The sequence below is a fragment of the Triturus cristatus genome, chromosome 11 (assembly GCF_964204655.1).
Source record: "Triturus cristatus chromosome 11, aTriCri1.1, whole genome shotgun sequence".
NCBI classification, from domain to species: domain Eukaryota; kingdom Metazoa; phylum Chordata; class Amphibia; order Caudata; family Salamandridae; genus Triturus; species Triturus cristatus.
The window spans coordinates 1,062,093,374-1,062,105,797 of record NC_140594.1 but is presented as its reverse complement, the minus strand read 5'-3'; the positions used below and the strand labels follow the sequence as shown (position 1 = coordinate 1,062,105,797).

At 38.8% G+C, this 12,424-nt stretch overlaps 1 protein-coding gene across 1 annotated transcript in view; it reads right to left on the bottom strand.

The window, feature by feature from the left end:
• CCDC39 (coiled-coil domain 39 molecular ruler complex subunit) overlaps positions 1 to 12,424 on the bottom strand; it is a 297,469-nt gene that overhangs the window by 118,765 nt on the left and 166,280 nt on the right. Inside the window, exons 15-17 of the mRNA XM_085635382.1 lie at positions 6,646 to 6,805; positions 4,720 to 4,826; positions 2,834 to 2,974 (exon numbers count right to left, since the gene is read on the bottom strand). Coding sequence (XP_085491508.1) covers positions 2,834 to 2,974; positions 4,720 to 4,826; positions 6,646 to 6,805 — 408 coding nt within the window. The remainder of the gene's footprint in view (positions 1 to 2,833; positions 2,975 to 4,719; positions 4,827 to 6,645; positions 6,806 to 12,424) is intronic.

The window sequence follows — 12,424 nt, the reverse complement described above, 5'->3', positions numbered from 1 at the left end:
GCGATGGGGAAGAGGAGGGAGCTATTAGTACCTATATTGGTGAGATTTTCCTTTGGTGGGTATGTCGGCCCTACTGTTGTATGGGTGATTTAAAAAAAAAATGATTGAAATGTAAAAAATGTTTTGTTCAATTCATTATGCAATCAACAATAAAGATGCAAATGGGCTTGCTGTTTCTTTGTTCAATGCAAGTTTAACTGGTCGATTTATTTTCTTGCCAATGTGAAACAAGATATTAAGATAGACTCTTCCAAATTCCCCACGACAAGCATTGGCCGTACAATATTTAGTCTTAACTTGGAGCCTCTAGGGGTTCTACAGTAGAAATATACATAACCCTACCTTAGTCAGCCAACTAACACAGCTATGCCATCGTTAGCAATAGAAATAATGTGATTAAGATACCACATAAACAATATTCAATTCTAGATGTCTTCCACCTACCTGACGTTACAAGCAAGGGTTTCTTAGTAATAGGGCCAAACTACAAACACAAATCAAAGAATGGGTCAACCCCTTGCACCTCAATAAGCTTCTCAGAAACCCTTTTCAAAGCATCAAATCATATCTCCAGGTATCAAATTCTGCTTCACTATGTTGGTGTGGCCACGGAGAACCCCCAAACTTTTACATCCCAAAAAAATACCTCAACTGTACGTCCACGGATTGATGAATCAATGTGTTTCTGTAATAAGGCACCCAAAACATATCAATAATGCTGTCAATTAAATATGGGCCCACTCAATGATTGAGTTCAATATCATGAATACAATTTTATAGATTTATTACATAAATTCAAAAGGTGTGACACAGAAATCATAAATGAAAGTTCATAACATCGGTGCCATGAAGACTCTCAGTTAATGGGACAAAATCTAAATAATTGAAGTCTCAAATGAGAGCAAAATAAAGGAGAAAACGGACAGCATCCCTAGCATTATCCGAAAAGTCTTAGGAAAACTCTGTCTCCACCAAAGTCAGGGGTTTATATACAAATTCTGCATAGGAAATCATAGACTTCTGCATACTCATGGTGTGAGAAAAAGAATCGCATCCTCAGCAAATTAGACCACAATTTACAAAAAAACGTAATATTGCCTTAGCATCTTAGCACTATCCCACAACATGAATACTAATTCCACCCGCTCCATGCTAATGTCACCGGGAGATGGCAGGACAGACGAGTTACATGAATAACAGTTTGCTATCGTGAGAGGATAAAATACAGACAGCAAGCCGAAGGGTCTTGAGAAAGGCAAAGTATTCTTTGAGACCAGAAAGAACAATGTTAATGGAAATAAACAAACATAACTCTGCTTGACTGCATGCTACAGAAATATTTAACACTGTACATGTATGGGGAGACATACATTTTGAACAAAATGGCTAATGGGCTATATTGAGGCCTACTTAACATAGGCCAGAAAAAACACACTTTAGTGCATCATAGCAAATTTGTTTCAAATCCATTAGCACCATGTCAATGTGTACATGTACAATTGAGTAATAAGGAGGTTACATTGTGCTGGGTGTGATCAACTTTTTTGACTTTTGGAGATTTCTGGACTGAATGTCGAGCTTCTAGATAATTGTATAATTGGGTCCCAAGGAATTTATCCATTTGACTTTATTTTCACAGTCTGTTTTCATGAAATAGAAAGCACTTGCCGATTCTATCCAGACATAACGTCAACACACTATTATGTGTACCAAATAATGCATAACGTTGGTTTATGGAAAAACAATATGTCCAGTGAGAATTTGCATTGTATCATTTTTGGTGTATATATTTATCATCATGATTGGTTTCTGGACGTCCGGGCACTATGCCGACTTTATCCTTTTGCTCAGAAAATACCTTTTGCATTTCTGTCTTTCAGTATGTGGTTCAATTAGGATTGCATATAATACAACAGTAATTTCTGTTTATAAGAGCTAACATTTGGTTTTTTTTAGACAGTACATGTTTAATTATCAGCTCTTTTTCAGCCACAAGTATAGCGCTGACACATAATCATGTGCACTAATTAATGCGTACTGTTGGTCTATGGAATAATATCATATCCAGTGGGATTTTCAATTTTCATTTATACCATTTTGGTGCATACATTTATCATTATGAGTGTATTTTGGACCTTGAGAAATGGCCGCCAAAGTCACAGATACTATTTGACAAACATTTAGTCTGTCCTTTGTTTCACCAGCTATGTAATACCTCCTATTGTTTGCAACAATTTGTGTGATCAAGTCAGTGTGACTGACGAAACGCATAACGAATAACAAATAAATCTTTGGTTTACCTTCTGAGTGCGAGTCCTTCTGTGAAGAAGACGCTGTGTGTTATGTCCAATTGAGGATACATACACACTCTGCACTTTGTTAATAATACACACAAATATAAAATGCACAAACCACAGACTTATTGTATCCCATATTGACAAGGACAATGTCCTAATGACCAGCTACCCAGCTTCCACACTCTTCCCCTCTACCTTTCATGTAGCCACTTAACTGATTAGTGGTTAATGCAAATTCAGCCACATCGTTTTCTCTTGCAGAGACACCACTACCCACCATGCTCTGGCACTCATCAAATGCAAATTACTCTACATAATCAACAAAGCCATGAATACCTACAAGCAGATTACTTGGCTGAACTTACATCGTCTGTAGCATCAATCTTTTGGTACTGGAATACCCTAAGCTCTCAAAATACTCACTTAAATGGATTACGTTGATATTAAACGTGTGTGGGTTTGTGCGAGCGTGTGTGTGTGTATATATATATAAAATCACAGACCACCTTCTGTAGACTTCATTTCACTATACTTACCTGTTTCAATACTCTTTCTAGTTTTTGTTTCTGCTCTTCTATTTCTTTATTTAACTGTGTAGAGTGAGCCACCTTCTCATCAACTATGTTCTGAATTGAAGCCTCGTCTTTCAACATACAGTCAAGTGTATTTGTCATGGCCTAAAAGAAAATATTAAGGCGTTAATGTTATAATAGTGAAATATAAAAATGTTTTTGCTAAGCATGTGATCCAATACTGACTATTTCCGTGATGACGACCAGATTTATAATAATCAATATACAATTCTGCAGGGCATGTTGATTAATCTCGAGAGAACCGTCTTCTCAGTTTTGGAGTGTCAAAACTATAAAAAATAAAGTATTGGTTTTTAGTAAGGTTATTATTAATGATAAGGTAAACGTATTTGGTTTTAAGTAAAGTAGTTTCCATTTTATTCAATCCACTGAAGTGGTGTTCTTTTCTCTAACTTCATATTTAAAGCCTAAAAAAGGCAAATACACAGGAACACAAAACCCTGCTAATTTGCATTCCTGCACTGACAGCAAGGTGAACTATAGTCATTTGTGAGGTGACAGCTCATGTTTCGTTTATGCATGTAGGTTCTCTGAATTAACATTCATCCAGCACCTACACCACGCACCCAAGCAGTGGAAGCATAATCATTAATATACTGCAATTTTCTGCTCATGTGTAAGACTTCCTAAGTGCTTATTTCATTGAAAAGAAAATCTCTGAAAAAATAATTTTACATTGTATGTCCAAAGTCACAATTCATATTTGTGTTGTTAATGTTCTGAAAAGAATGATAAGTCATGAATTAGATTAAAAGGTAATAATTTGGTTTGAAATGTGGGTAGTATAACCCATAAGATTTGAAAAAGCAATTACCGAGACAACAAACAGTAGTAAGGGAAATCAGTTAAAAACATTTGAAGCAGATAGTTTTGGTGTCAAGGTTAGGACGTGAATGAGTTTCCCTGTTAAGGGTAGAGCTGTATTGGCTAAAAAGAAGGAAGAAACATTTTAAATATTTTCATTCAGTGAGATCTGAAATTTGTTGCCACATGAAAATGCACTGCCTGACTCTAAAGCTTTTGATGAAGACTGAATTATACCGCTACCAGAGCCAAATCAATGGACAAAGCAAATACCATAGAAATAACACAGTAAACAAGCAGAAATCCTTCCCTTTAGCCTGATGCTGCATCTCACACAATAGCAGGGTCCACAGTACCACTTTGCACATCACCATGCATGATGCTTTGACAAACAAATGATGCAAGATGCATTCATAAAGCCAATCCTTAAAAAGAAGTGCTAAGTAACTAGTAACTTTAGTTTGCTTATGGACGTGGATTATCACATTTAAGAAGTCATAAATCTATTATATTGATACACTATGCAGCCATTTTTTTTTCACTTTATTTTAACAATGGTGAGTCAAATCACTGGTTTTGATGATCTAAGCAGATACGTTGATGTTAATGGACAATATTTACTGTCAACTCTCTTAAATATGGATTTTAATTACAGTCAAGACTCACCTCTAACGTGATACAATCCCAGCATATTTAATTACAGTGATTTAATGACAATCACATTTACTAAAGGTCGAAAAGTATTATCAAATGTAAGAATGCATAAAAAAAATCAAATTCAACCCATTCTCGAATGCTCAGAGAAGTTGGCATCTGCTCATCCTTGCATCAATCACCGGTTTCACTCAACACTCATTCTGGTACAAGGTATTTATATCCCATCATTTATATTCTGGACATACCAATAAACAAGAAGCTATTGGCTGTTGTATTCAGAAAAGGGTTGTACAGAAACATTTAAAGACTGAGTAATGATAGCAAAGCGTGCCAACTTAATCTCCACAGGGAAATCACACTTTTGTTACCTGGATGTCTTCTTGAAGCTCCTTAATTTGTCTCCGTTTGTATCTGAACTTCTCTTCAGCAGCTCTTTTCTGTTCCTCTAATTTAATTTTTTCTTCATACTCCTCACCTGCAATGCAGGGTCATCACTGTTATATTTGAACATTTCCTGGCTCAGACCAAAACATATTTAGAAATGTACATTGATGTATACTCATTTACCTGTATCAAACTTTTTGTTCCAGTTAAGAACAGTACACATATTTGACCCATGGGAAGCATGACGAGGATTATAAAGAAATCTATTCCAACGTGACACAATGAAGCGTTGGATTTGCTAAAATGGTACTGGCTATATATGGATATGGGAAACATGGGATTGGAAGGATATTTGTTTAAATGGGTGGAGGTGATGTATATAAAACCCCGTGAGCTTGGTAGTTGGTAAAAGATCATTGATTCATCGAGGGACCATCAACAGTAGTTGTCATCACCGGTGTGGTTATGATCAAAGTGGTCATCGTCAACATCGTAGTCATCAGAAAAGAGAGCCACGGAGCTTCTCTTAACAATGATGACGGGGCACTGCCTGTCAACTGGGCAGTCTACTTTTTCATCAATGGAGGGGTCTTCCTTAGAGTTGCCACATTTCCCAAAGAAAAGTACAAGGTATTCATGTTTTAAGATTCTATAAAGGCTCTGGCATGATTCCGAAATATAACTCTATATAAAAGCATCTGTATTCACTTTAAACATGGCTTTTATGTGTTAGTGTACTTTAATTATTAGTTATGGATAATTAAGGCAGCTTTAGAACACATTTTAAAGTGATTTTTTCTCATGTTTACAGTTTAAAGCATGTACTGATAAGGGGCAAAAATACCAGCCTAAGATGATTTTTATACTGTCCAGAACATAAAAATACAGGTCAGGCCAGTAAAAAACTGGCCAGGAGGCAAACCCAGTCTTCCTAGATGACGATTTGGGCGGGACTACTGAAACGGTATCACAAGAGCTGGATTTTCATGCCACTTTGAATGCAGGTTGTTACTAGCATTTTCCTAAAGTCTTCTATGACAAAGGCTTGATTGTGTCCTTTGCCAAGGTGGATGTCTGTACTTCTGAAGTAAATTGCAGCTGAGAAAGTGCCACATGCTTCCTTTTTTGTAAAAACTGTGTGGAAGTGCCTAAGGCAGCACTTTTCAGAGAATCAGACACAAGCCATCCTCTTTGAAAGTTGGAATTTACTTCTTCTCAAGAAGATAGAGAGCCAACCTCCTTTCCCAGTCCTTAAGTGTTGTGGAGGGAAATGCCTTACAGATATCACAGCGTGAAGCCTTGTGTGAAAGAATAAAGACACTGAATTCACTGACAGTGAGGATAGTCAACAGAACTTGCAGAGCGATCTTTTTCCAATTTCTGCCACAGTTACAGCAGTGAGGGTTCTCTTAGGCCAGAAGATGAAAACACGGAACAAATCCTAAAAAACTATTTAGTTTCTGGAAGCTGAAATTAGAACCAGCTGATGTTCAAGGAAGACCAAGTAGAAGTCTAGACGTAGCAAATGTATGGTCAAACATAGGTAAGAACAGAGACTTTCTTGGGGCCAACTTCACACATGATGTGCAGTAGATATCTGAACTATGGTGGCCTCTAGGGGGAGTAGAGAGCTCAGACCCTTCACCTCCTTGTGTGAAATTTGGGTTGTCTCAAATTAGATGGATGTGCTAACAAACACTATTGATGTGCCTACGGCCATTTTAACACAGTTGACTGATATTTAAAGTTACTGGAGATTCGCATCCTGACAACGGGCAATGACTCATGTATGGGCATCGATGAAAGATCCAATACTGGAGGAGTAATACTCTTCTTCAAACCAACAAGAACAAATACATTCCAGAGCAGTAGAACAGTTAAAAAATGCATATAAAATAAGTCTTGCCTACTTGTTTCAGTGACTTTCTTAAATGACTTCTTGTATGTATCATTACAGCTGTTTATTACTTGCAAAGTATTTTCTAAAGCTCGAATTTCTTTTTCAGCTTTGCGAATCTTAGCATCTAGCTCATCTCCTTCACACTGAAGTTCTTCTTTTTCCTGAGCAGCCTATACAAGAACAAAAATATAGTTTTGTTAAGAAATGCTGTCTAATCCGCATGTTTTATATTTATCAGCAAGTATAACAGTAGTCATAAGACGTTATGAAAACAAATCAATGTGTCAACTGAAGCTCAAAATGTTTTCCATTGGCTAACACCATGCAGGTATCTTGAGCCACACAAAAAAAGATCAATCAAACAAGTTAAAAGGGAGTTAACATTTGATTTTGGTCCATTAGAGGGAGGATGGAGACAATTTAGGATGCAGGTGTACAGTTTAAAATCGATATACTTTTAACCACAGTGCGTGGCAGTCCCTATTGTGAGTTAAAGGTCCAGGAAAGCTATAGTGTTGCTACAGGAAAGTTTTAAAACCTACCACCCATGAATGGAATTTTCATTACGATAGAATTTCTGATACGTCAAGAAAAGAAGAATATAGCAGGGTAGTGCAATGGAACTGCGGACATAGTAACTATTTTTGCTGAGTTACAAGCTTACAGTAAAAATTGTAATGCAGACTAGAATAACAAAAATGAGACAGCGTGTTCCTGAATACTTAGTAATACAGATCGTACAGGGAAATTGCATGAGCAGATTTAACAGACTATCATTGATACAGCCCAAGGGCTGCTACTTTTTCAGAGAGCTTCAAAATATATTATTAGATTGCAAAACATGCATGCCCTCTTTTATTAATGCTCAGGCAGCTAAAACAACAAATGGTACTATATAGCATAAAAAGATGGTACTATCATGGTTTCTCTTTTCCTTAAGACATGTTTTTACATTACAAACAGGTGCTTGTGCTCATTAAGGTTTTGATCTTGGCCATGCCAAAATTTCCTACATGTTTGGCACCATCCATACTTAGATAGCTCTCTAGCTTTTTTCACGGATAATCACTAATTTGTTTTACTTCAATTGTATTCTGGTTGGGTCCCCTACCTTGCTATTAGACTTATCACCTTATCAGGGAAAACAAAGACAAAATTAGTGTGCCACTTCATAAGATGATAAAACTTAAAGTGCAATTGAAATGCGTTTTTCACGTTCTCAACGTTTCTATCTATAAATCATAAGTAGATATATAAGTGTTCTATGGGAAAGTAAGGGGGGGTTTGGTGTGTGTGTGTGTTTACACAAAACAATAATTTACATACATAGTGCACAATACAAATTGAATTTCATTGGGTCTCTTAATATGGGGGCAACACAAACACATCCCAGTTTGGTCTGGTAAAATCATGGCAACAAACGACCAATCATGTAAAAACACATGATATTACAAACAACCATTTGCAATGCAACAGGTCTCGCATTTACGTGAGTTTGAACTAGTGACATTGCAAATGACAATGCCTTTTACTTTGGTCCCGTTTTTAAAACATAAATAAAAGGCATTGTTATTTACAATGTCAATAGCTTAAACTCGTGTGAACGCGAGACCTATTGCATTGCAAATGCTTGTTTAGAACTTGTGCCCTGCTGCAGTCTATTTACCAACTGTTGTATTATTGAATTACCCAGATGCATCCATAAAATGCATCTTTTATCCTGAATTTTGACAGTCTTTGTCCATAATTTTGCCTCTATGGCAGGTAGACAACATTGAGGTAGTGGGGAGAACTATCACTTATCTCTTGACACCAGCCCCCTCCTTACATGGGGAAATATATTTTTAGCTGGAAGGTCTGGAATCCCCTAATGCTGTTGCAATTGTTTGTATATATAAATGCTGTTCTACCGTGCTCCGGGTTGTATCGGAAGACAAAACGGAAGCGATATCACGTGACACTGACTCCAGGAAATTGTCAAATGAAGTCCTTCTTCAGTTCCCGTGGCTCAGGGGTCTAATTTTAGTGATGTAGTCACTTCCTAGGGCCGAGTCCTCTTTTTATGTCTACCCTGCTTGTCAGTGGCGTGGGTTGCTGTATGCATTATCCAAGGGCACACGCCGAGTTCAGCCAGTTGCAGGAGGATGGCTCCAATACCTTTGCTTTCTGTTTGGCTTCTCAGGGCAGTGTGGCGGGGCGCGCTGGAGGCTGAACTGCGGTTCTTTCAGGTCCTGGGGCTGCACCGACCACCTGGTGAGTGTGTGTAGTCTGTGTGATAGTGATAGGCAATCATCTGGACCCAAACCGATTAACAAGATTGCTTGACTTTATTGGCCACAGTGGTCGAAGTCTCTTTCCAATCAGACTCTTCCCTTTATGATGCTCACGGTGTCAGTTTTCACTTTTAATTTTCTACTTCAAATAACGCGTGGAATGGGAATAGTCTCTACAAAGTGAAAACGACATAACTGCTTCATCAGTGTGTAGCTCCGCATCTTTTTACTCACTTCTTAACAACTAAGAAATGAAGGGCAGATTCCGATGGAATACACAAATGAGAACAAAGTGTGCATCCAGTATTTTTCACTGACTCTAATTATGTGGTAATACAGGGCCAAATTATACGGCAGGCTAGACCAAGTTATATGGCAAGGAAAGGGAATTTATGTGTTTTTTGTTTTATCTTGCTACTGTAATATTTCAACACCCGCCTTGAAACCGGACGGATTGAAGCTCTGTAGAAAACGCAAATGTGTAATGAGAAAGAAAACTGCAAATTCAACAGATCCCGCAAAAAATGTTACTCAACAAATAATGGTTTTGTCTGTCTTGGAAGCACCTGAAAGACTCCCTTTTATCACTGTGCTTTCTAACTGTTAGAGTAATAATTTGCGTGTGGAGCCCACACATACTGTTCCTATAATAAACAAGTGGCAGTGAAAGGGATCGCGAAAGCGATTGCTATTGTAAAACAAACACGCCCACGAGTGGTGCACGCGCCACAGCGAAACATGTGTTTCCACATGGCCTTTGGTACGCGTAATAGATACCAATAGGCCATGGGCGGAGCAATGTGCCCGCCTTTGGCCAATTGCGTGCTGTCTTTCATAAAAAGACACACGCAAAGGCCAATAGCGTGGCACAAAAGGAATCGCACACGCACAAGCGTGTGCGATTCCTGGCACTATTTTGAAACCACGTACAAGAGGTCTCTCGCTGCGCGAGCAGTGCTGCGCACTGCAACGCTAGGCTCGAGACCTAAAAAACGGATATTGGACTATCACCACCAGATAAGAATTACTTCCCACACCGAGGAGAATGGGAGGCCGTGTTACAGAGGTGTTACCAATCAAACAGAGATCAGCTCGAGAGGATGCTAATTAACATCAACCTACACCACACCACAGCAACATGAAAGACCTAGACTAGAATCAACAACCTGAAAACTCAGCCCCCTGCTTGTCTCGCGCACCGCACACCAGAAACAATGACTTCCAAAAAAAACCATCTAAACAGATATTGCTACCCCCACATTATGTATCACAGGGACCACAAGATTACTTAAACAGAGGAAATTACCTAAACCTAATGGCAGCCATCCCAATGTTAAACCACCTGTCCTCGCCGGATCTGCTAGCAATAGAGTTCATTAATCAAGGGGATAATAACCAAAATGAGAAAACGCTCTCAACTTGGAGGACTGCAGAGATCGTCCCACTAATTCGAAATGCCACATCGCAGTTTGAGGCTTGGGGTGTAATGCTACCCATCACCTCTCCTACACCGGCAAAATATTAAGTCAGACAATCACGAGCCAAAGCTAAAGACATATGAGAAAAACCATAAAGATTCCAGCAGGACTAGGATAGACATATGAAATGTATTACGCACTAGCAAATACAGAACACCACTCTCTCATGGAATCTAGCAGGTGCAAAACAAGAACTGCGGGACAACTCAACACCTGACCACTGGAAGAATCACAATATAGTAGCTCTTCAAGAAACATGGCCGATTACTCCAGTTCAGGTTGTGGGGTATATTCTTCACTTTGTGAAACCTATAAGACCCCAACAATACGGTAGACCAAAAGGCAGTCTTGCCATCTATATCTCCACTGCATTAAACATCGTATCAACCCAAATGTCCGCCACAACAACAGATATGCAAATAATAAAATTGGACTTGGGAGACAAGAGAGTGGCAAATACTATTATCGTATTCAAAATCTACGCACACCCGAATCAAGAGATCAAAAAAACTCTATTGAACAATCTGATAACTGCAATAACCGAGATACGGTTTGAACATCCAGCATGGGACATAATAGTAACTGGTGATTTTAGCTCAAATTTAATACACACCCCAGAAGAAGACGACAACATAACAGCAGCAAATGTAATATCAGCAGTTACACCTCAAGACCGTCTCACCCCCAAACCACACGATGCAAACGGACAGAAATTAGTGATAGACCTAGAACATCTAGGGTTGCGAGTATTAAACGGAAGAATTCAACAGGACAGACCCACGACCTACACTTATCACAGCCCTAAGGCCCGCTCCATAATAGATTATACAATCCTTACTCTGCCGTTGCTCGCACAAACAAATTAATTTTCAATCAGATACTCTACTGAAAGTGATAATTCATGTCAACATATTGAGCTGACAACCTCTTTTTCGAGGCACACGATAGTGCCACCAGAAGCAGGGTCAGTAAAAACGATTAACCTAAAACTCCTAAAATGGACAAGCAGGTCCATCCCAAAAATAGTCTTGAGGGCAAAGGAACTAATTACAACAGATGACCCACAGGAGGGCCTGGACCACCTTCCTAATACATTTATTAAAGGAATCCCCCGCAAACAAATCAGCCTAGACCCATGAGGGTAGGTTGTGACAAACATCTAAGTAGAACAGCAATGAGCCTAAGAAAAGAGCCAAGAAGAGCAATCACATCCACAAGGGCCACTACTGTTCCTGAAGCTATATGTGAACAAATAAAAAAACTGAAGCTGCCGTATAAAAAACACATTTGGGAAGACAAAAGAACACAAACAGATAATCTATGGTCAAAGCTTCTATTTAATGCCAAAAGATCAAATACAAGAGCCTTCTGGGAGTTACTTAACGGCCTCACGAGACTGGCAGAGGTAATCAATAATGTCTGTGTAACGGAGTTAGCCTGGACATGCCACCTAACCTCCACCTCTGATACACCAATTGACAAAAGGATTGAATCCCTGGACAGATCTAAACACTCCATTGTTAAAGACCAAAACACACTGATACAGCCTTTGCCAAGAAACTTGACCACATCCATTGCATCTGTTAAAACAGCAAACCCAATAAATCAGTCTCATCCACCAAATAGTACAGTCGGGATATCTAAAGAATTAGGAATCTACCTATATTGTACAATGGCAGTAGAACAGCCACCACTACAATACTCAGAATAAAATATTTCTAAGGTTATTAGTGTGGGCAGATTAGACGGGGCACCTGCTCCAAACTGGATACCTCAAGTGATCTACAAACTGGACCCTAACTTCTGGGCCATCCCGCTTTCTCGCCTGTTTCATGAGGTTGGTAACACAAACAGTGTTCCAGAGAGTTGGAGAGGCTCAATAATTAATCCTGTATACAAAGGAGCGGACCGAGCAGATCCAGCTAATTACCGAATCATCGCACTTACTAGACTCAGAAGCAAAATGCTATGTTTCGCTGAGCCTTGCCGACTTGTTAGATTGGTATTAGACTAATAAAAAAATCCCTCACAGCCAATC